The 21,807-nt window shown below is 36.9% G+C and overlaps 1 protein-coding gene across 3 annotated transcripts in view; it reads left to right on the top strand.

Moving 5' to 3' along the window:
* The window catches only part of USH1C (USH1 protein network component harmonin), a 45,087-nt gene extending 23,640 nt beyond the window's left edge, over nt 1-21,447 (top strand). For 2 of the 3 annotated variants that reach the window (XM_066997439.1, XM_013177816.3), the window contains exons 16-21: nt 15,461-15,502; nt 15,812-15,865; nt 16,012-16,111; nt 17,442-17,551; nt 18,247-18,302; nt 20,028-21,447. In XM_066997439.1, the coding sequence (XP_066853540.1) occupies nt 15,461-15,502; nt 15,812-15,865; nt 16,012-16,111; nt 17,442-17,551; nt 18,247-18,302; nt 20,028-20,040 (375 nt within the window). In that variant the 3' untranslated portion in view covers nt 20,041-21,447. The other variant, XM_066997440.1, reaches the window with a different exon arrangement.
* The last annotated feature ends 360 nt before the right edge of the window (nt 21,448-21,807 follow it).

Here is a 21,807-nt window from a genome sequence, read left to right as displayed (position 1 = left end):
ATATATATTATGAAAATTCAGCCTCTTCACACAAATAGGTGATCTTCTCAATGGCTGCTGGCAAGCACGGTTTACAGAGCCTCCAAATAACTTTTCATATAGTAATGAAGATCGATCACAGTTCCTGTTGAGCTATACTACACTGTATCGACTAGAAACTTGAAAAGATTTATTTTTAATCTTTTGCTTTTAGAAATATTTTTAAATATGGAAAAGGTGAATTATCATCCTACTGCAAATTACTAATCAATTTTTTTCTGTGCACCTACGAAAAACAAAATTTTACTCCCTACTTAAAATGTCTTTGGGACGTGAACAGAATCCATGGGGAAAATGGATGGAAAGGATGACTCATCCTGTAGTAGCTGAATGCAGTGAATGCAACTAAGATTTGTCTCATAAACACTGATGTTCTGAAACATTCTGGCACATGTACTGCTTTGTGCGCATTTATATAAAGTAATTTTTCAAATGTTGATACCTAGCAGGTTGACCTGCCAGGTGTTATGTTTCATAGACAGTCCTAAATGTATCTTATAACTCTTTAGAGGATAAAATGATATCAAAAATTACTACTAAAGTATAAACTAATTAGCTTTGAATAAGACATGCCAGCAGAATGATGTTCATGTTAAAACATTAGTGTGAAAAGATGAAAGTGTGACAATTTTAGTTTTTTATCTGCAAAGATTATTGGTTTTCAACAATAGCAACACTTAACCACAAAGCAATAGACAGCATATCCCTGAACTCTATACTACAAAGTTCTAATTACTTTCTTGACTGAAAGTAACTTTTGTAGCTGCCAGGAAAAATGTTTGCTTTGTTATTAATGTTACACAAAGAAGGTGGGAGGAAGACAAATAATGATATGTAAGGTAAAACATGGTCATGCTTTGAATTCCTAAAAACCCCTTTGAAAAGTCATTAGCTAATGATAATGAGCAGAGCAAGATCAAACCTGAATCTTAGCCTCTTTGGGCATTGGCAGTAATTGACAATAAGCGGCCAGGCTTGTTGCCCTTCTGTATTTTTTTCAGTACAACAAAGAGAACATGGGCTTTTCAACATGAAGTAGGCCCTAATAGTACAAGTTGGAGAGAGCAGCTGAAATGTGACATCGTTAAAGTAGAAATAAGGAGCAGGGTATATTTCAAAAACAACAGGAACACAGGCTCCTAAAAGACTATGAAGAAGTTTTGCCATTTGGTTGCATTAGACGTGTAAAATTTTAGAGTTGCGTTGCGCTATATTAGTTGTGCACATGAGTAGATTTTATGTATTGGATATAGGAACTGTTTGGTCTTCATGATGCAGGGTTCTTTCCTGGGAGTGATTTAGTTGCTCCACTGATTGAAGCCTTTCCTTTCCACCTAATTTTTTGCATGAAGGCATGCAATGCTGTGTTTAGGATGTATGAAGCATGAAGGTTTTTTAATTATAGAACGGTCACCTCTGTGCATACATGAGCATCTGTCACGTGAAAGCAGTCAGTCTTGTATTAATGTAAAAGTGACTGAACAGAGAGATGATAAATCAAGATCTAACCAAAACTATTTGACTATTTGAAGTTTTGTAGTGGACCTATCTGCCCTACTGTTGTAGCTTTGCAGAGGAAAAGTTGAACCGTCTGATCTTGTGTAACTTTAATGACTGTGTACAAGCCCTCCAAATAAGGTTGAAATTCCAGCAAATTGCTGGGGAAATTGAGTTAAGATTTGTTTCTAAAAGACTAGCCCCATACTTGCAGTGTAATTCAGTTTTCAAGGCAGGCACTCATGTACTGAGCTTGAAGTTTGCTGTGTTTTTAGTTTATGTAAAAATTTAATTTAAAAAAAAATCCCAGAAAGGGAAAGAGCAAAAGAAGTCAAAAAGTGACAGTTTTTGTGAACAAAAGAAGAATAAAAAGGAAATGGAGTTTGAGCAAAGACTTGCCAAGGAAAAGGAAGGAATGCTGGAGAAGGAAAAGCAACTGAAAATAAATCGTCTTGTGCAGGAGGTATGTTGTATTCTCCTATCAAGTGCAAAATTCTATTGAAAGAAAATGAGCTGCCTCTTTAGTGGAAGTATCTGAGGTAGGACATTCATTTAATTATGTTGTTGTGGTTTAACCCAGTCGGCAGCTAAACACCACACAGCCGTTCGCTCACCTTCCCCCCTCCCTCTCTGGGATGGGGGAGAGAAATGGGAAAGTGAAGCCTGTGAGTTGAGATAAAGACAGTTTCTTAATACAGGAAAATAATAATAACAACAATAATAATAATAATGTGTACGAAACAAGCGATGCACAATGCGATTGCTCACCACCCGCTGACAGATGCCCAGCCTATCCCCGAGCAGCCGGCCCCCCACCCCGGCCAGCCACCCCTATATATTGTTTAGCATGACGCCAGATGGTATGGAATACCCCTTTGGCCAGTTTGGGTCAGCTGTCCTGGGTCTGTCCCCTCCCAGCTCCTGCTGCACCCCCAGCCTGCTCGCTGGCAGGACAGAGCGAGAAGCCGAAAAGTCCTTGGCTTGGTGTAAGCACTGCTCTGCAACAATTAAAACATCAGCATGTTATCAGCGCTCTTCTCATCCTAATCCAAAACATAGCACCCTACCAGCTACTAGGAGGAAAATTAACTCTATCCTAGCTGAAACCAGGACATATATCAAAGATGATAAAGAGTAGAAAAAATGCATTTCTTGGGAACAGAGTTTTTGAAATGTTTGTTTGTTGCTGTGGTCAATTTTTGTCTCAGTGAGGATACTTTTTATTGAGTGTCCGTGTGTAGTAATGAGCTTAACGAAAGACAGCATAAGAGGAAATCATTCTTAAAAGCACAATTAATTTTTAAAATAATTTAAATGGCATCTCATACTTTTGAAACATTTGTGTTGTCACTATACCTCTAATCTCTTTTTGTGAACTGATGATGTGGTTAAGGTATCTGAAACAGAACGAGAAGACCTGGAAGAATCAGAAAAGGTGCAGCATTGGGTGGAGAGACTTTGTCAGACACGGTTAGAACAGATTTCCTCTGTGGAGAATGAGTCTCCTGAGGTAAAAAAAAAAAAAAGTTGGCTTTCTATATATTGTGTAATCTCAAAGTAACTCACTAGTTTTCTCTTAAAAACAACAGCTTTTACTGGACAGAACTGAGCCAAAACCTGTCTTCCTCTTTCCCTCTCAGCCTTCATTCTAAGAGGGAGGAAAAAAAAAAAAAACAACAACCTGTCAGCAATTGATGTTCCCATAGCTTACAGGGATGATGTTATTTGATAAAGGTCACTATACTAGTGTTTTTAGTTTGTCCATTTGAGTATGTTATCACCACAAAATTAACAACTTCATCAGTTTGTGAGCACTGTTAGGGCTTGGTGGGACGTGCCACCAAACAACCTAGAATTCCCAGCTGTGTTTTTTCAGTGCTATATGCAAATAAGAACATTACTAATGATGAGTTCTTGAATGCCTGCTTGTATTGCATGCAATCATAACTAATAAAGGGACAGGTTAAGAGAGTGATAAGGAAAAAAAAAAAAAGTCCCAAAGAATAGGGGTGCATTTGTTTGTTTGTTTTGTTTTGTTTTTATTTTGTATTTTAAATAGTCCCCTCGAATGAAGGAAGTGGCATATAGTGATTGTGCTTTAGAGCCACGTGACTCTACATGTGGAGAGAGGCTTTCCCACTGTCCTGTTGCATTGGCTTTTTTCCAAGCACAGTTGCTTCCAAGAGGAACACTGCAATCTGCTGAATTCCCCCAGGGCCCCCAAGCAATTGTAACCACAAAGGGGACCCTTTGGGAACACTCTTAGACAAATTTCCTTCAGGTCAATATGGAGCAGCCCTGAAAAAGCAGATGGTCCTGTGCTCTTCCTGGCCTTAGGCTTCGATCCATTTGGTTCTTCAGTGAAGGTCACCAGGACAGTGAAATGTTAATGGTGATTTTTTTCTCACTGCTTAACTTTGTCTGCCTGGGTTCTACCAGATCTTTGTCCTTCTTGAGAAGGAAGAGATAATATTGTAGATTAAAGTCATCGTTCAGAGCTCTACCTTGATTTGAGACAAACACTGTATTTGCTCCATCAATTCTTCTTTATATTACATATTTTTCAATTGCAATTCTCCTACAAAACTACCCAAGCAGTTAAACATGAAGTAAAACATAAAGATGTAATGCTTCTGAGGGGTAAATACAAGTAGACTACCTTTGGGCCTGATCTGCACCTTGGGTACAACAGCACTCCAGATCTGTTGTACTCTGCCAAAGAAATATGTATGCTTTTTAACACCAAAGGGTGAGTATGACAGATGAGATCTAAATGTCAGCAGAGAGATCCACTTGGGGGAAGTATTGTCAGATGAGACTAAGATGCATGTATCTGTAGAACTGCTCATCTCTAATATTTCCCAGGCTGAGTCTACACAATAGCAAAGAGACTGTCGATTGGATTTTCCTAAATACCTAAGTCTGGTCACTGATAGGCATCTAAAGAAAATGTTAGCAACTCTAATATGTAAAGCAAATGTTAGCAACTCTAATATGTACAACCCTTCCTTAGCCCTGCAGACACTTTCTCCTAACTTTTTTGGGGGGTGAGCTACTTGTTCTGTTCAAACTGTGGATTTTGCTAGCCTCACTGTGAGTCTGCTGTTAACACAAATTAGAAGATTCAGACCCTCCTGACAATCTGAACTCCATAGCACCCAAAACTGTATTTGATAACTGCTTAGATTTAGTTGCCCCTCTTAAGATCTGGTTATGCTTATTGTAGACTGATCCCCTTTCCTCTCCTTTCATAGGAAAACTTTTAAGTATATTCTGTGTGCAAGAAGGCAAGAGCTTTTGGTGCAGGATCAGTTAGGCTGAGTGATGTTCTAGGATTTGCCATTAATTTCTTCAGAGCAATTGCAGGCAGATGAACTGTTAAGGCAGATTTCTGTTCTCTTGAGGGCAGTTGGCAAGTGGACGTCCTTCGGCATCTCCCTCTGCCACATCAATGCGGCGGTTTGCCGGTGGCCTGCAGCTTCATACTACAGATCTTGATGACATAAATTTAGATGAAGTTGACAAACAAGTGGCACCACCTCCACCCCTGCCTGCTGTTACTCCAGTATCACCAGGTCATCCACTTCCCACATCCAGTGTTCCACTTTCAAGAGGTCCGGCGCTGGCAGTACCACCAGCTTCCCAGGTGACCTCACTATCTGTTTGGATGCATGTGCCTCTACCCTTCCCCTGCCTGGCCTCCCTTCCCTGCTCCATCACTCACTTGGTCCATTGGATCTGCCCATCTGCCATATGCAATGTTAAAAGGAGGGAGGTGGTTTCCTTATTTCCTGCTTACTGAATGCACTTCAGAGGCGGTTTTATTAATACTTATAATTCAAGTCCAGAGGGGTTTGCTCTGTCCTCCCTGCATGCGTTGCAACCCCACCACATGCAAGTATATTTGGCAGAATGTATTGGTTAAAAAGACTATTCAGACTTGCATGTCCCATTCTACACACACCACCACCACCACCACCACCACCCCCAAATAAAAAAAGCAATGGCATGCAGCAAATCTGATTCATACTTAAATTTGAGAAAATTATCTTTTTGGTGAAATATCACTATTATGAAAGTGTTTTAAATGTTATCAAATAGCTTTGTTAGGTGAAAAGATTGGACCAAGGAAATTAGGTTGAAATTGCAAGCACAAACTTTTAAAACCTCAACACAATATATCAGTAAAATACTTTTTAATGAACTAGTGTTACTAATCTTTCTGCAATTCAGGTTTGCTGACTTTTTATGAACACAAGAGTTTTGGATTTCTTTGAAAAAACACCTTTCTCCATCTTACAGTCTCAGTCCAAAAGAGAATCAAATATAAGAAATCTGGTGCCAGATCTTGTTTTAGGAGAGAAATGGCAGCTGATGCTTCATAATTCCCTTTGCTGAGCACTGTAGTGGGATTCATATACTCCAGTTTGTGTAGCAAAAGATTCTTATGATTGTTTCAAACAGCAGAAGAGAGTTGCATATGGCAACTTCTTTCCTGCATGTTTTTCTGCATGGGTTGATTGACTGGATTGGATTTAAATATATATATATATTTATTTATTTATGCATGTTTATTTGGAAATACTAGACTTGGCTTTTGCAATATTTTGTTTGTGGTGGGAAAGGATATTCAGATTATTCACTTTTTAGGGGAAACTGGCAGATTATTTTTGTGAATAATTGCCCTGACATGAACTATGTATCTTTCCTTATAAACCTAAGTAGACCTCTGATAGTGCTTCATCTTATGTGGTTTACATGTCTGAAGTGCCAAGAATATGCTAGCTCCATTGAAATGGAGATGTCAGATGCTCTTAAAGATAACAGGTTTTCCTAGTTATTTTAAAAATAAAAATAAATGTCTGTGATACCACACAAAAGTGTACAAAACACTAGTATTCAGAGGACAAATGTTCTCCTAATGCGAGCAGAAAATGCTGAGATTTGTAGAAGTAATATAGGAACTGCCATACTGGATCTGACCTCAAGCCCATATATTCCAATATGTTTCTGATAGTTTTTCATTGCCAGCTGTTTTAAAGGTAGATAATTGGAGAATAATTAATAAAAATATAAAATAATAAAAAAACTAGCCTTCAATAATGATAAGCTAGTTTTCACTAAATATAACTAGCAGTGTATATGAGGAAAGAACTAAGTTCTTAATAAAGTATTAATACTGAGCTAGAGTTGCTTTGTTTATAAGCAAGTATCAGATGTAGTAGTAAAATCAGAAGGTGGACAATTTCTACTTGCTGCTTTTTAAAAGTCAGTTTTTAACAGCACAGAAACAGTTTATCTGACTTCAGCAATAAAAGATCTTGTATTTATGCCTGCCAAAGTGAACATTGAAGAAGACTTGTTGTTGTCCCACAGAGACTTTTCTAATATTACTCAAAATTGTAAATCTTTATGGTTCTAACTTTTTTTTTTCCCCTAGATCATTTTATTTCAAATTCAACTCTAACAGATACCTGACAAAAGGAATGAAATTTCTTGTCAAGTATGTTCTTGGCAACTAGCTATTAAAATATCTGGTGTAAACCGATCTGTTTCTCAAAATTATTGGCAGCTATATATTGTATCTGAACCCAGTACTAAGACTGCTACTGTTTAGGTTGTAAGAAACACCTCCCATGTTGGAAAAGGATCTTCTGTGTCAAGCAGTCCGCTGGTATGTCACGTACTGTTAATTATGAATGTAGTTTTATGAACTTCCCATATAATGCTAATGTAAAGGAAATGTCAAGGTTCTCACTCTGCATGGCTAATTTATTTCAAGTTCAGCACTTGCAATCATATAAGTGGATCCACTGCTGTTTTACAAGATGCCTAATACCAGGTAGTGGAAACAACTCATAATGATCTGAAGACTTCATATTTCAGCCCTTTGGCCATATGCAGTCAAAGTTTGCATGTTGCATGCTAAGTCTGTATGTTTCAGAGCATAAACATGTAAGCCTTCTTCTGTCAAGACATACAAAGGGAGCTAGACTGACCTTTATTCTAGGTGCTACAAAGCAGGCTTTTTTTCTGAGAAGAAGAATCATTTGCGTGATAACCGTTTGCCGTGACTTTGATTCAGGATTGCCAGATGTCAGTTTTCCTCATTCTGAGGCACTCTAGAAGTCTCTCTCTAAATTGTGCGACTGCAGGAGAAAGTGTGACTTGAACAAAGTCGATATCTGTGAACCTTCTTGTTCTTCTGAGATCAAAAAGTTTAACAATATATTTTGCACGGGAGAACAACGTTAATTGACGGATGTCCACAGGGACTTCCAAAGACCTGGTTCCAAAACTTTTTTTCTTCAATTTGTTGAAACAAACAAAATACACACACAAACAAAACAACAACAAAAAACCCAACCACACACATTCCCCTGTTTAAAAAATGGCTTAACCAATTTACTGGAAGTGATTCAAATACTTTCAGAAGATACAGCTTGTACTATATGAATGATATCTGGAACGGATCACATTTCCTATGAGAAACATTGACAGGAGTGTGCTGAGAGTTGCTGGGGTTAAGTCAGAAACTAAACCCACAGGGTTCAGTTTTGAACTCTTTACTTGAATACAACTATGCTTGACGTCAGTGGGAGTTTTGACTGAGTAAGAAGTATGGAATCAGACTCATGGCTAGTACGTGATGCATAGTGAGATCTCAAATGGCTCTGGATAACTTTACTTTGCAGAGTCAAGGGGAAGTAATTAGCATAGCTAGCCCTTATTCTTAACTCCAAGCAAGTTATCTTGAAGTTACTTATGTGGAAAGCTGATTACTACAGTCCTGGTGAATTTCACATTAAATAAATCCATTTAGACACTGGTTACAATTTCATTTCAGGTTCGCTCTCTTCTTACTCTGTTTTAGCATTTTTCTGCAGTTTCTCATTTAGTTCATTGCCTTTATGGGATAAATGCCAAAAGCAGGGACAAGAATTTTCCATAATCTTGCTGGTGAAGCCAGAGTTTAAGGGGAAAAAGCTACTGTTTGGATGCAAGAGAAATTATATTTTCATTTGCTAACTTTGTAAGTCTCTTAGTTAAAAATTCCTTAAAGTTAAAAAAGACAAAAGTCTTTTGTTGTTTTAGTACCATTAAATTAATTACCATAAATTATTTATATTGGAGCATCTTGGTGAAATGTTGTTTTTGCACCAATTAAGATGTGAATTGTAATTTTCTTAAATTAACCCCTATAGCAACTTGCTCCAAGTCCACCCACCCAGCGACATCCAGGGGTACCAATAGTCTCTAAACCAGTCATGCTGCATCCTGACCCAAACTTTATGGTCAGGCCAACAATCAAATCTGAGGCCCTGGTAAGCCTTTTAGTCCTGGTAAGCCTTTTAGTGTGTGGTTTTGTTTTTCTGAATGCTACGGTACTGTGGGATTTGTTGTTGACTTCTCAAAGAGGCAGTGCTTGTCTCATTTTCTGCTAGCTGACATACATTTAGATTTTCAAGTGTTCACTAATGGTAAGTACAAAAGGGTGTCTTTCATTCTTTTCATGATATAAAAGTCAATCTAACTGACAGTATTTGTTCTGGGGTGCATAATTCTAGAGCAGTATTAGAATCTTACTCTCCATAGGAGAGGCTGCACATTTTATTTTTTTCATTTGTGAGCTGGTTTGCATTTTTATAAATCATTGATTCATTTGTCAGAAGTGAAATAGTAAAAAGTTTATGACGTTGAATTTGTCGTTTGTAAATAGTCATGAACTTGAAATGTATCTGTGGATCTCATTCTTTTCTTTCCAGAGCGAAAACTTATGTCATTATATCTTATATCAGTATCAATAAACTTGTAATATAAGTTATATCAAGAAACTCATCATGTAGTATTACTGCAAAGTTGACTTACAGTCAGATTCTGTCTTCTTTTTTTCCCCGTACCTGTTTCAAATGTAAGTGAATAAGAAACTCTTAGGCTAAATATTCTTGGACCAACCATATAGCATTTTCAATATTTTTTTTTATGAGGGAAGGTGAGCTATGGCTTCCTGAAAAGAAGGAAATACTGCTCTGGCAGGTGATAAGTCCCAAATGACAGCCTGAAAATTCATCTAAGATAACTAATAATTGGTCTATCAGTTATAACATTACTCTTAAGCGTAAACATGACTTACTCTGTTACAATTAGAGTTGTAAGTTATATGCATATGTGTAGACATGTACATACATATATGGTTATAAGAGTAAGGTGGTATATTGTATCATAAGCTTTCTACATGGTGGAAAACATCACATTTGCATTTCATTTATTTAATTAAAGGCTTGTGCTATATCTGACAATAAACGGTGGGCACAGTATTCCTAGCTGTATTCCATTAAAGCGTGATGGATTTTTTTGTTTATTTACATAATTGTTGCTCTACTTTCCCAGATAGAGTTTGAAAAGATTCAACCAATATCTAGTTATTGGTTTTTCCACAGACATACTTGTCTTGAAACTTCTCTATTATAAATGTATTGAAAAGATAAATGAAAGCAGGTTCTTTAAGTTGCTCGAGAGAAGGTAGGTACAGGAGCTGAAAAAAATTCAGGATCTATCTAGTTATTTCCTTCAGTTGTGTACAAGGAATTCTCATTTTGATTGTAATGAGTAATTCATTATCTCTGCAATTTGGAATTTCTTAGAGGAGGAATAAAAAGAGTAAAAATCATAGTCTACAGTTAATATAACCAAACTTTAGAAAATAAATATCTGATACACAGATATTGAATAGTATGGAAAAATTTGGTGAGATGTTTGTGTTTGTTATCAGGTAGTCTTGGTACAAATTGGAATTGTTGCTGTTTATTGTTACTGCTTACAGTTAGTTTGAAAAACTAGCAATAAGATTCATCTCCACAGGGAAATTTCTTCTGATATGTTATGCATGCACATTTTCCAAACCACAAGACTGCTAAAATGTTTCAGATATCAATCATCTTGGTCATCTTGGTTCCTCACCTGCCTTATGTTAGCTGGAAGATTACAAATTTCACTGGGAGGAATATTCTGTTAGGACTGAGAGAAACATCAGTCTACAATTTGTTTTTTGCAGACCTGTTACCTCTTAACTCCATTTATGACTTAATGTTGTAAAGGTTATTCATTCTGGCTGCAGAGGAAGCCACAGTAGTATGTGGAGTAAGACTTTCATTGATGTTGTTTTGCATGAATCCTCTTTACTATATAATATGCATAAAAATAAAAATACAAGAATAGGTTTAAAAAAAAAAATAATCCTGTTGTCTGAAAGGTAGTCAGGCTAAACAGAAGCATTGAAGTCTCCGTTGTTACTTAAGTCTTTATATTAACTGAACTCAGGCCAGGATTCTGAGGTCTTCTAACAATTAATTAAAATGAAATTATTCTCTCTTATAAATAGGGAAATAATGGGTGAGAATTAAGCCTTGTGTGGTCTTGAATGCACAGAGCTCCTCTGGGTCAAAATCAGTGTGAACTTTGTGGCTTTGCAGTATTTGGAGTGACTTGCAACATGCTCATGGCAAAGCTAACTAAGTTTTGGTTCAGAGAACAGGAGAGGATCACTATGATTTCGTGATGGGGTTTTCAGAGAGGCAAAACCAACACGAATACTAGTATCTGCTCTCCCAACTATCACAAATGTCCTGCTGTGTGAATGAGAAGGCTTTGATGCAGGTGCTGCTGCTAAAGTTTCCCTCCTCTCCTCCTTTGTGGTTGGATACAACATTTCTGAAAGGAACAATGAATATTTAAATTTTTCTTGCAAGATATGAAACTTGATTATGCAGGACTGCAGTCAAGGAACATGAGACAGATTCTTAAATACTATGCAGTAAAATGTGGTGATCAGAAATTTCAGTTATTGCCAATAGTTATACCATCTGTGTTGAAAAGGAAATAATTTTTTTTCTGAGTGGGTGGAGAGGGGCTGAACAGTGTTGTTGGAGATCTTGCCAGACTTGCCCAAACATCCTTCAAGATAAAAACTTGATTCCTAGCTCAGTTTTTAAGTACACGCAGACCACAAATTTGTTATTAATTCATGAGTATTCATGTTTTTCCAAGTAATGGTTATGGATACATGCCACTGATAGAATCATGAATGAAAATGATGGATAGTCATTTGTTTTAAAGCGAGTTGAGTCAGGAAATGTAAACGCCATAGTTCAGTATGTAAGAAGACATTCTTGTATGAGAAGACTCAAATAAGTTATTAGATTCAATGCAGTGTTTTGAGAGGAGGCCAGAGTGCTCTCTATTTTGTTTCTTTTTGGTTTTCTAGCTTATTTTATTTTTAAAAATCTTTTTAACATGATGTTCTGTATTTCAAGTGATTCCAAACTATAATACAACCATTTTATTAATAAACATTAAAAAAAAGACTCTATGGGATTAAAATTACTAAAGCCCAATACAATAAAATAAGTTGCAGCAATTATTGATATTCTGAACTTTCTTGTAGCTATCCAAATTGAAAGAAACTGAAGTAAGACCACTCATAAATAAATTAGTCAAATAAATTCAGTAGGATAGTTTTTAGTAGAATGAACCTGTTCTAGTAATTGATACTTAAGTAATTGCTTGTTTCAGAATAAACCCAATACACATAACCTTTTGGCTCATCAACTTCAAAAGGAATTTAGTGTATTATAATTCACCCTTCAGTATAGGAAATCTACTAGTAGGAGAAAAAAAATGTTATTGTTATAACGTACATATATCATGAGGTTTTGATACTTTGGAAATCATTGGTCTAGCATTTTGTCCATATTTTTTCAATTAATTTTTCAGAATCATGCAGCGGAAATCACGGCACAATTCTCTAGAAATTAGGGATAAAATGAGTCATGGAAATTATCTTTAAGAAATCTTGTGGTATGGAAATGAGAATTACTTATGTAGTTCCTTTAGAATTCTTTCCTCTTTGTATTTGTTATCATTTCACTGTGTGTGCTCTCATTTTGAAATGGTGTAGGGAACAAGTATTAAAAAATTCAAGTGTGATTTAGTCCTGAAACAAGAAAAGAAAAGCAGTGAGATTATTTATGATTAGATGTTATTTATTTACAACAAGAACATAATATTTGGTTTGGCAATTTTCTTTCTTTTGCAGCCACAAGAGATGTTTAAAAGGATGGTGGTTTACAATTCGTCATTTAGATCTAACAAAAAACAAGTAAAATAATATTTTCCGTGTTTTGTGTGGTACTTGTGTTTTCACTGAGTGTAGGTTTTCTTCCTAATCCTGTTGCTGAGTTTCTAAAACAGAGGATATAAAACAGCCCTAGTGCATGAAAACTGCTAGTCTTGGTAAACTTTCAGTGTGTGCATGTGGCGCCTGCTAGCCTAGGCGGATGAATAATGAGAGGATAGTAAGTCCTCCAGATTGAAACATCTTGAAGCTACTTATGTGGTTCGTGCAATATTTAAGATCGTATTATATTGATAACCGATCTGAGACTGGGCAATTTTTTCGCTATTCCTAGTTTTTTTTTGTCTGTTAGCTTCCAGTTGCAATGTTTTCTGTAATAAAATAGTTTTAGCTTAACAAATAAAGCTATTATCATAACATAGTAATTGGTAGGAAATCAGAGGAACTGATGGTGGAAAGTACCTATGCACGTAGCCTTTCCTCATGTTGTGTAGGATTTTTCTACCATATTGCTACTTTTATAGCTTTCCTCTATGCAAGTTTGAACAGGTGTAGTGGTGTGCTTTCATCTCTCCCTCTTTGGTTGACTGTTCTGTGGTTTAAGAGATTGTCCCTTGAAGTGAACAGTGTGCCTGATTTCTCTGTTGCTGTTAAATGTGCCAGTTCCTGTGTGAAAGCAAGCTAACCTAGATGCGTTGTCATGTTACGTGAAAATGCTGGGGCACAATTGTGAGCTCACAGTGGTAAAACATGAAGATTAATAATGAATTTTTTCTTCTCTTGCTGTTTAGTTTGAGTTTTTCTTGATATTTAACATTGGTCGAATAATAAAATCATTTTGTAGGCATCTTTTCTAGACAAGTGAAATAGTTATACATAAGAAGGAAAATACAAGATGATTTTTGACAACTTCAAGGTTAACCATAATGTATCCTACTGAAAATCATGAATTAGGCCTGTTTTGTAGGTGTAGTCAAATTAATACAAAAATGCTGGCAAAATGTCAAATATTTTAAGCTTCCATTAGTCCACATAAAACTCCCCCAGACAAACAGATATATGCTGTCTTACTTCAATAGGATCCTTCAAGTGTGCAGGGCTCCATTTGAGAAGGTGGATTTCTATGTACAGATCCACCGTTGAGGAAGTAACTCAGGCTGCATAAGCTGGAGGCTTGTGTCAGAAAGGAAAACTAGATTTGACTCAGACAGCAAATCAAACTTGGAAACTATTCAATTGAAACTGAATATTAGTATGTTTTAATTCTTCTTTTCGGTTTATTTTGGTCAGGTCACGTTTGTTATTGACTGTTGATGCCAGAAACTTCAGTAAGCTGTGCCATTGGCTTAGGTGTTTTATTTTCCTTTCGTTTTGTTTCCCACCCCAAAGTATTAGCTTCAGCTTCCATCTAGAAGTCCGGACAGATAGTTGTTTCACTGCAGCCAAATGTTTTAATGTTCCATATTCTACTAATGTGCAGTCCTATGAACGTTATTGTAAATCAAGAGTGTTCTGTACTGTTTCCATGAGATGTGCTGAGCAGTGGAAAGTCGGATCAGCCCCGTGCTTTCCATTCCATGTTGCTTGGTTCATTAGCTGCTGCTTGGTGCACACTCTCTACTCTGTGAATTTCTGATGCTCCTTTCTGGGAAGATTTGCTGCCATTCAGAGGACGTGTTCATTCTATTATGGCTGTATTTGTACGCTTACTGGATTCAGATCATATCATTTCTTTGCAGGTTTTTTTGTTGTGGGGTTTTTGTTTTTTTCTTGTTTAAAAAATGGTTTTCCCAGGAAAATTTTCTTCAAGGGCAACATCTGTTTTTCATGAGGGTGACCTGGGACAAAGAGTTCAATGACTTGCTTTAGATTACATAATGAATTAGTGACTTGGCTGAGATTAGAGATTTTTTCTCTAAGTTGTTTGCTCTGAGACCATTTATGTCTACTTCAGCCATCATTCCAGAGATCAATACAAATTCATGTATTCAAACTATTAGTTGTTTAGGGTGTTCTTTATTGTAAAATGTTTCTGTTGTAGTGACAGTGCTCATAATATTGATATACTTCCCATATTCATGAATGATTGTTTTTTCCCCCAAGATGAAATTCTACCCTTACTGAAGTCTGTGATGAAATTCCCATTTATTTAGTAACTCAAAGTTGGCAGTTAACAAATGCAGTGCAGGCAAACCTTATTTAAATGCTAAATAAGATGTGGACTCTCAGCTCCCAACAGAACCACATGAAAAAAATATCATTTTTTGTCCTTTGCTTGTGATATGGAGTCAACCTCCTGAAACTCCACAGACAGGAGGTGAGAAGGGTTTCTAAAGAGTCTGGTCCTACAACCTAGACACCATGGAGCAGTGTTGGTGACATGCCAGTCAGAGTCTGTCACTTCTGCCTGTTTTAATAGTACCCAACACATGGTGGTAGTCCCAAGAAAGGTTGCTCAGAAGAGCATGGCAGAACATACCTGTCTGTGGTAGATTTGTCCCTTTCTGTCAGGTGTGGAGAGGAACTGCTGAACTGGTAGAGTAGTAAACTGTTCCTCAAAATTGCTCCATAGTATGGCCAGTTCAAACTGCTAATGTATTGTAAGGACTTAACATGTCTTCTGACTGTCAGGATGGACTCTCTGCTACCTTTCTGTGTTTTTCTGCCTTTATAATCTTCTATCCTAGCTTACAGAGTTATGTTTTCTCACTAATAACTAAAATTGAGCTTTTACGTTAAGCATGTACATGAGCCTAATGTTTCTACAACTGAGTATTGTTTTATTCTCAGGGCTTCCAGAAATATTTGGAAGACTTTGATCCACATTCAATGGTAAGGAGAGAATTAAGATATGTCTCAGTTTAATATAAAATACACTAGGAAAAAGAAACACGTTCTTGATTTTGGGGGCTGGGAGGGGGTAACATTCTTGCTTCATGTTTTGCTGGGACTTGACCATTTGTTTCTTCTAGCCCTGTTGAAAGGGAGCTTCCTTACGTGAAAGGATGAGCTAGTGTTCAGCTCTTCCTCTAACACTATTTTAGAGGAGGGAAAGGTCCCTTTTCACCTGCAATCTACATAGATGAGGTTAATTGTTTTATGTTTCCAACATGGAAATGAATAACCATTTTCTTTTCACAGTTTACCCCTGAGCAGATTATGGGAAAAGATGTACGGCTATTACGCATTAAAAAGGTAAGTACTATATTATCTATTTATATTTAGAGGGTTGATGTAATCATCTCATGTATGGATACATCTACTGGGAAGAATGAAAGATTAAGTTCCTGTTGATGGAAAGAATTAACAGCCTTTTCTGAACTGAAATTCTTGTTTAATAGGAAGGATCATTAGACCTTGCAGTTGAGGGAGGAATTGATTCTCCCATTGGAAAGATAGTAGTCTCTGCCATCTATGAGGGTGGTGCTGCAGACAAGCATGGTGAGTAACAATGGGGATCTTGAATGCTGCTGCAAAATGGCATCTTCCAGTGGCTGAGTTCTTGGCTGACTTTGCAGTTGTTGCTGGTACTGGGAAGCACAGTTAGATTGCCCGAGGCAGCCAAGTTCTGTCTCAGCTCTAAGGGCACCTCAAAGAGAGGCTCATGGTTTGAAGAGTGCTGCTTAAATTTATAAAATTTACGTAATTATTGACAATGTTTAAGAAGAAATAGTCAACCCTGCTGTATTTTCATCATAGCCAAAGTTTCAGTAATGTGACCCAAAAACGTAGAGCTGTTCTCTTATTAAGGACTCCCCCTTTTTCAGTCAGATATCAAAAAATGCTGGTTTTGTTAATTCAGGAAACCTAAATCTGATCTCCATTATTTCTGATTTCCAAAACAATTACATTTAGAGGACTTCCATGTGCAAAGCAGTTACTAGAACATAAGCTATTGCTTAGCTTTGTTCTTAATGCTACTTTCAATAGTAATTTGTTTTGTAAAACATCTGGCTTTACTCACAAAATCTAACTAAAAGCCAGAGCATTCTGGCTTACAGCTTAGCTCTAGAAGCCACGAGAATATGCCAGCACATCCAGGCTTTTCTCTTGGGAGCCAGTCTCATCCTTACCTTGAGAACCCTGGTGATGACCAGGTAGATGGACAGGACAGTATCTCCTTAGGTTGTTTTCTTTGACCTTGTCCCAACCACAGCTAAGTTGAAGTCATCCTTGCTGTGAAAACATCTTAGCCACAATTGCTTATTCCAAGTGCTTGGTTTCTCTTTGACTTGTGACTATTGTGGGCTGTCCCCTTATCATATGTGTTGTCCCCTCCCCAAATCCAGTTCCAGTTACCTGATTGTCCTTCATTCCAGATTAGCAAATCAAAACCAGTTCTGAGAACTAAACGTTACACATGCTTTTGAAAAGGAATGACAGTCCTGCAAACCCTTGACAAATGCCACTTAGACATTCAGGTATTTAAGTAACGCTGCCGTTTTCATAGTGGTAACAGACTACAATTAACCACAGTTTATGGGGAATATAGGTGGATTACACGGACTGGCAAACTGCTACTACAGAAAATCTTACTGAACATTCTTACAGCTCATAATCAATAAGAGAAGATTAGAGTGACTCGTCCATGCCCACCTAAAAATTCTTTTTGCCTTTGCCTGTAGCAAACCTTCTTGTCTACGTCAAAATTCAGTGTAAGCCTTCACATCTAGTTAGGATGCTTTTCATTATACTCAGTACTGCATCAGAGAAGTCTGTCACAGAACTTATTTTGGTTACATGTACGTATAATGTGTTGGTCTGTCACCAGGAGGCATAGTGAAAGGAGATGAAATACTGGCTGTAAATGGCAAGATATTAATTGACAGCAGGCTGGCAGAAGCACAAGCAACTCTAGCAAAGGCTTGGAACATGGGTGGGGTAAGTACACGGGAATACTTTTTCATTCTACCTATAACTTTCATGATGTACTCTTGTCTTTCATGACATTGTCTCATGAATAGAAACAAGGTTGGAAACATCAAAAGTATGGGTGTGCCATGCCACCCAAGTGAGTTGAAATCTGCAGCAAATGATGGTATACAGCAACTCTGAAAATCATGCCTGTAATTTACTCTGAAAGTTTATGGTATTTAGCCACATGTCAAGATTTGTATTTAAACACATTGCAGTCTGAGTGTGTATAGTACATTTATCTGTAGAATCTCTAATACTGAAACTGACTTGGAAGCTGATAGGAACTTTGATAATAGCTTATCTAATCTTTGATTTCTTAATGTACAAATGACACAGCACTTCAGCTAGAGTGAGTGTCTTCTCGGCAAGAACTGTATTAATTACTATGACGACCAAATACAGTATGCTACTTAGAATGGCTGTTTTTTTAAAGCTTATTGCAAAATCAGTGGATTTTTCTTTAATTTCAGGATAGAAATCAAACAGCTCAATCTTGAAACTGTGTTCCTATACAAATATTTTATAGAGACCTGTTCCTTGTGGTTTTCCAGGAACAGATTGCTTTTCTGGTTATCTATCTGCTATTCCATAGTAGTCCGTTAACCACCTCTAAGAGGAACATTTAGCAGCACACATGTGCTTGTGCTTTTTTGTTGCAGGATTGGATTGACTTAGTCATTGCAGTGTCACCTCCAAAGGAATATGATGATGAAATGTAAGTGCATAAGCTTTCTTTGTCTGGTGATCAAAAGGCTAGTAACAGCAGTTTATACAGTTTGCTTTTTATTGGACAGATAATGCCTTAAGTATTTATTTCCTATGGACTACATAACCTTCTTCATCACATGGTTGTTAATTAGTTAATCATAAGTAGCTGTCATGCATTACAGCAGTGGTTCCCAGAGTTCTTAAAATGGTGAATCTCAAATTAGTATTATTATTTTTATTTTTTTGAGAAATTGGTTGATAGTTTACTATGATGCCATGAATCATAATAGGAAGACACAAATGCCCATAAGCATTCTTCATCAAACCCAAACATTTAATTCTGTGATGGGATTTTTTTATTTTTGTTGTTGTTTGATTGCTGGGTTTTTGTTCATTTCCTTTTTTGGGGGGGGGGATTTTAAATTAGATTGCAGTTACTATCCTGGACTAAATCAACCTAAGTGTAAAATTTTCAAAAGGGCTAAGTGACTTGTCTGTCTTGGCAATTGGCGACATTCACGGAGTCTATTTTTAAAGATAATCTGCGTAGGTATGAAACAAGACACCGTGACATAGTCTGATATAGGTATCAAGTTGATACAACTTGCCTTACTTTGAATAAAGCTTCAAAAGCAAGACCAATGTTTTCTAGTTTGATTGAAAGAAAAGATTTCAAGATATCCTTACTACGAAGGAAAATGGTAGAGGAAAAGTTTTCTAGTTAACCCTGAATCTTGTTCTGTGTAGAATACCTATTATGAGTTGCTGTAACCCTGTACACAGTTTTACTGGCTAATACCGACTGAAGACTGCTGTAAAATTGTTTAAGCTAACGAGTCAGAAAATAACTGTTATTATTTTTTGTTATTATATCTTGTATATTTAGCCCTACTAATCCCTCATCAACAGTCAGTCCGAACACACACAAAAAGGTTTTTGAAGGCAGTGCACCAGTGTACAGACAAGGGTATCTCCTGCAGCTGTAGGCACTGCAGTGTCCCCTCATGGTGAATAGCCAGCCCTGGGTTAACATGATTGTCCATTTTGAGGCTGTATTGTTTTTCCAGCATGTGCCTGCCGATGAATTGCATGCCACACTCTGCTTTTGTTCCTGGCATGCTGGAGTGTTCTTTGGGCTTTTGCCATGCCTGTCCTATTAAAAAATAAATTTAAAAAAGAGTATTTGTAATATCCCTTGGAGGTCCTCTACAGGATTGGTTTATCATACGCAAGACTATAAAATGAATAGGCCCTGCCTAAGCAATTAGGATTAATCTAGTATTTTTTTCTTATCTGTGGACCACTGCTGTGGCTTTGTGAATTCATAAATAAGTAATTACTTCATCGTTAAGGCTTGTCCAAAGAACAAGTTTGCTTTTGTATCGTACGACAGTGTGCTTCTGAACAAGTGTTCACAACTCTTTGGTTTTCACTGAAGCTTACCTACACTAATTTGTCACTAAATTAGGGATTTGGCCTAAAATTATCCTTGCTTTACAAACTCAATTTACTATGTATGTTTTCTCTGTACTTTAATAGCTGTAAGTAGTCATAGATCTCTAGAAAACCAGGGTAAGATATCTTATTTGCATGTGGTATTTGTGGTCTTCTCAATTGTTACTAACAATACAAATCAAGATTGTCCAACTGAGATCTAGTTAAATAAAATTGTGCTTGCCAGAAAGACAAAAAACTGTACTACTGCTAACAGCATCTGTTTCCCTTTTTTTAGGACATTTTTTTAAAGTACGGAAGGTTACACTTAAGAAATAGTCTTTTTCCTGCAGACACCTGCTGCTCTGAAAAATTAATAGGATATCAACAGCCACATAAAATGCATTTTTATTTGAAAGAAATGTGAACAGTCAGATCTGGAAGTTGAACTAGAGACTTCATGTTCTTCAGGTAATTTGAGTAATTTCAAATCATTTTGTAGACATACACAAAGAAATTGTAAGCGCACTGAGAAGGACAGACAGTAAGCATAACTGTATCTGTGAGAACTCAAAATCAATTTTTCTTTATTTTGGGAAGACAAATTTTGAAAATTATCTTCCAGTTTTCCCAGAAATAAACACCAAAATGACAAATGAAGATGGAACACAGATGTCTGTTCCCACATGCAACATTTGTGATTACACGTTCACAGGCCAGTTTGGGTGTGAGAAAGCTTATATTTTTACTCTGTACATAGTGATTTTCCATGGGGAAGTGGGGACGTATATGAGTAATTTCTGTTCTCACTGATATCCTTGTAGCTCTCTTAATGTCTGTTTCTGTTGCCCAATTGTGAGTTGTTTTGATTATGAAAATCCTGCCTGTAGAAGGGCTTCTATACCAGTTATACCAGGAGTGTGAGCATTATATGGATTAATTTTGGTGATGCTTCTATGGTATAAAGAGTCTTCTCTACCAGCAAAGTAAATAGCTAGCAAGTAGTCCAGATAACATCATTATGTGTTGTCAGTTATGGTACCAAGTATTGTGTTGGTGGTAAAAATTAATCCCTCATATAGTCAAGGGTGGAAAATTTCAGTCTGGTTCACAATCTGTACTTAAGTACTTCGTTCTCAGTGAGTCTACACACAAATAAATTTGCAGTCAGTAAGAGTAACATTTCACCGTTCGTTACTGTTTTCTGTTTAAGTAACTTCCTCCAGACCATAACATCTATATTTACCTGACTTTAAATAAGTCTGATTACAGTTGTAGATGTAGTCATTTCTTTATATTGTCAAGGTGTCTCCCTGGAAATGTAACAGTTCTTCTTCCTTCCTCGGATCTGCCAGTTTGTATACCATTTTTCATAGTGTGTTTAGATTTTTCTTATCTGGACTAATGAGAGCTAAAATTTAAAGTTCTTTAGCATATCAAATTCCTGCTGAAGTCTTGCCATTTCAACATTTGGAAGCCCTCCTTTCTGTAACACAGGAGAATAACAATTACATTCCTGAGAAGTCTGTATTTGTATGGAGATAAACAATTATGTTGACTTCCTTTGTTTTATTCACAGTATTGTTCCAGTATGCCAATGATGTTGTCTGGCAGGGTACACATGTTCAAGTTTTCAACATTGTAACACTGTAACTCTCCCAACTAATCTAGAAATAAAATCATATATGCCAAATGGAAGAAGTCGTCCTCTTTGTTTGCAGGTTTGTACGCTGTAATAATAGTTAATCAGCTGAAGTATATAGATTTCAGTTGATCTTTTCATAACAGAGCCATTTGCAACAAAATGCCAACCGTGGGGAATTCGAAAGCAAATTTGCTTTGCAGAGGAGGGAATTGTCAGTAGTGTGAGCTGCAGTAACCTTTTACTGGGTTTTTATATGCAAATCTGGTCACTTGGTGGTTGTAATGCTGCCGAGTGCAGCTGCTCCATTGTATTTCCCTTGTTAGATCTTTGGGTGCATCCACCCAGAGCTGTAGACATCCTAACCAAAAGCCTAATCCAAATGCAGCAAGATTAGCACTAGAGGAGAAATAGAAGCAGGATGTACTCCTCCTCC

This window comes from Anser cygnoides, chromosome 5, assembly GCF_040182565.1.
Source record: "Anser cygnoides isolate HZ-2024a breed goose chromosome 5, Taihu_goose_T2T_genome, whole genome shotgun sequence".
NCBI lineage: Eukaryota > Metazoa > Chordata > Aves > Anseriformes > Anatidae > Anser > Anser cygnoides.
The sequence above is the reverse complement of the archived record's forward strand: the minus strand, read 5'-3'. Positions and strand labels throughout refer to the sequence as shown.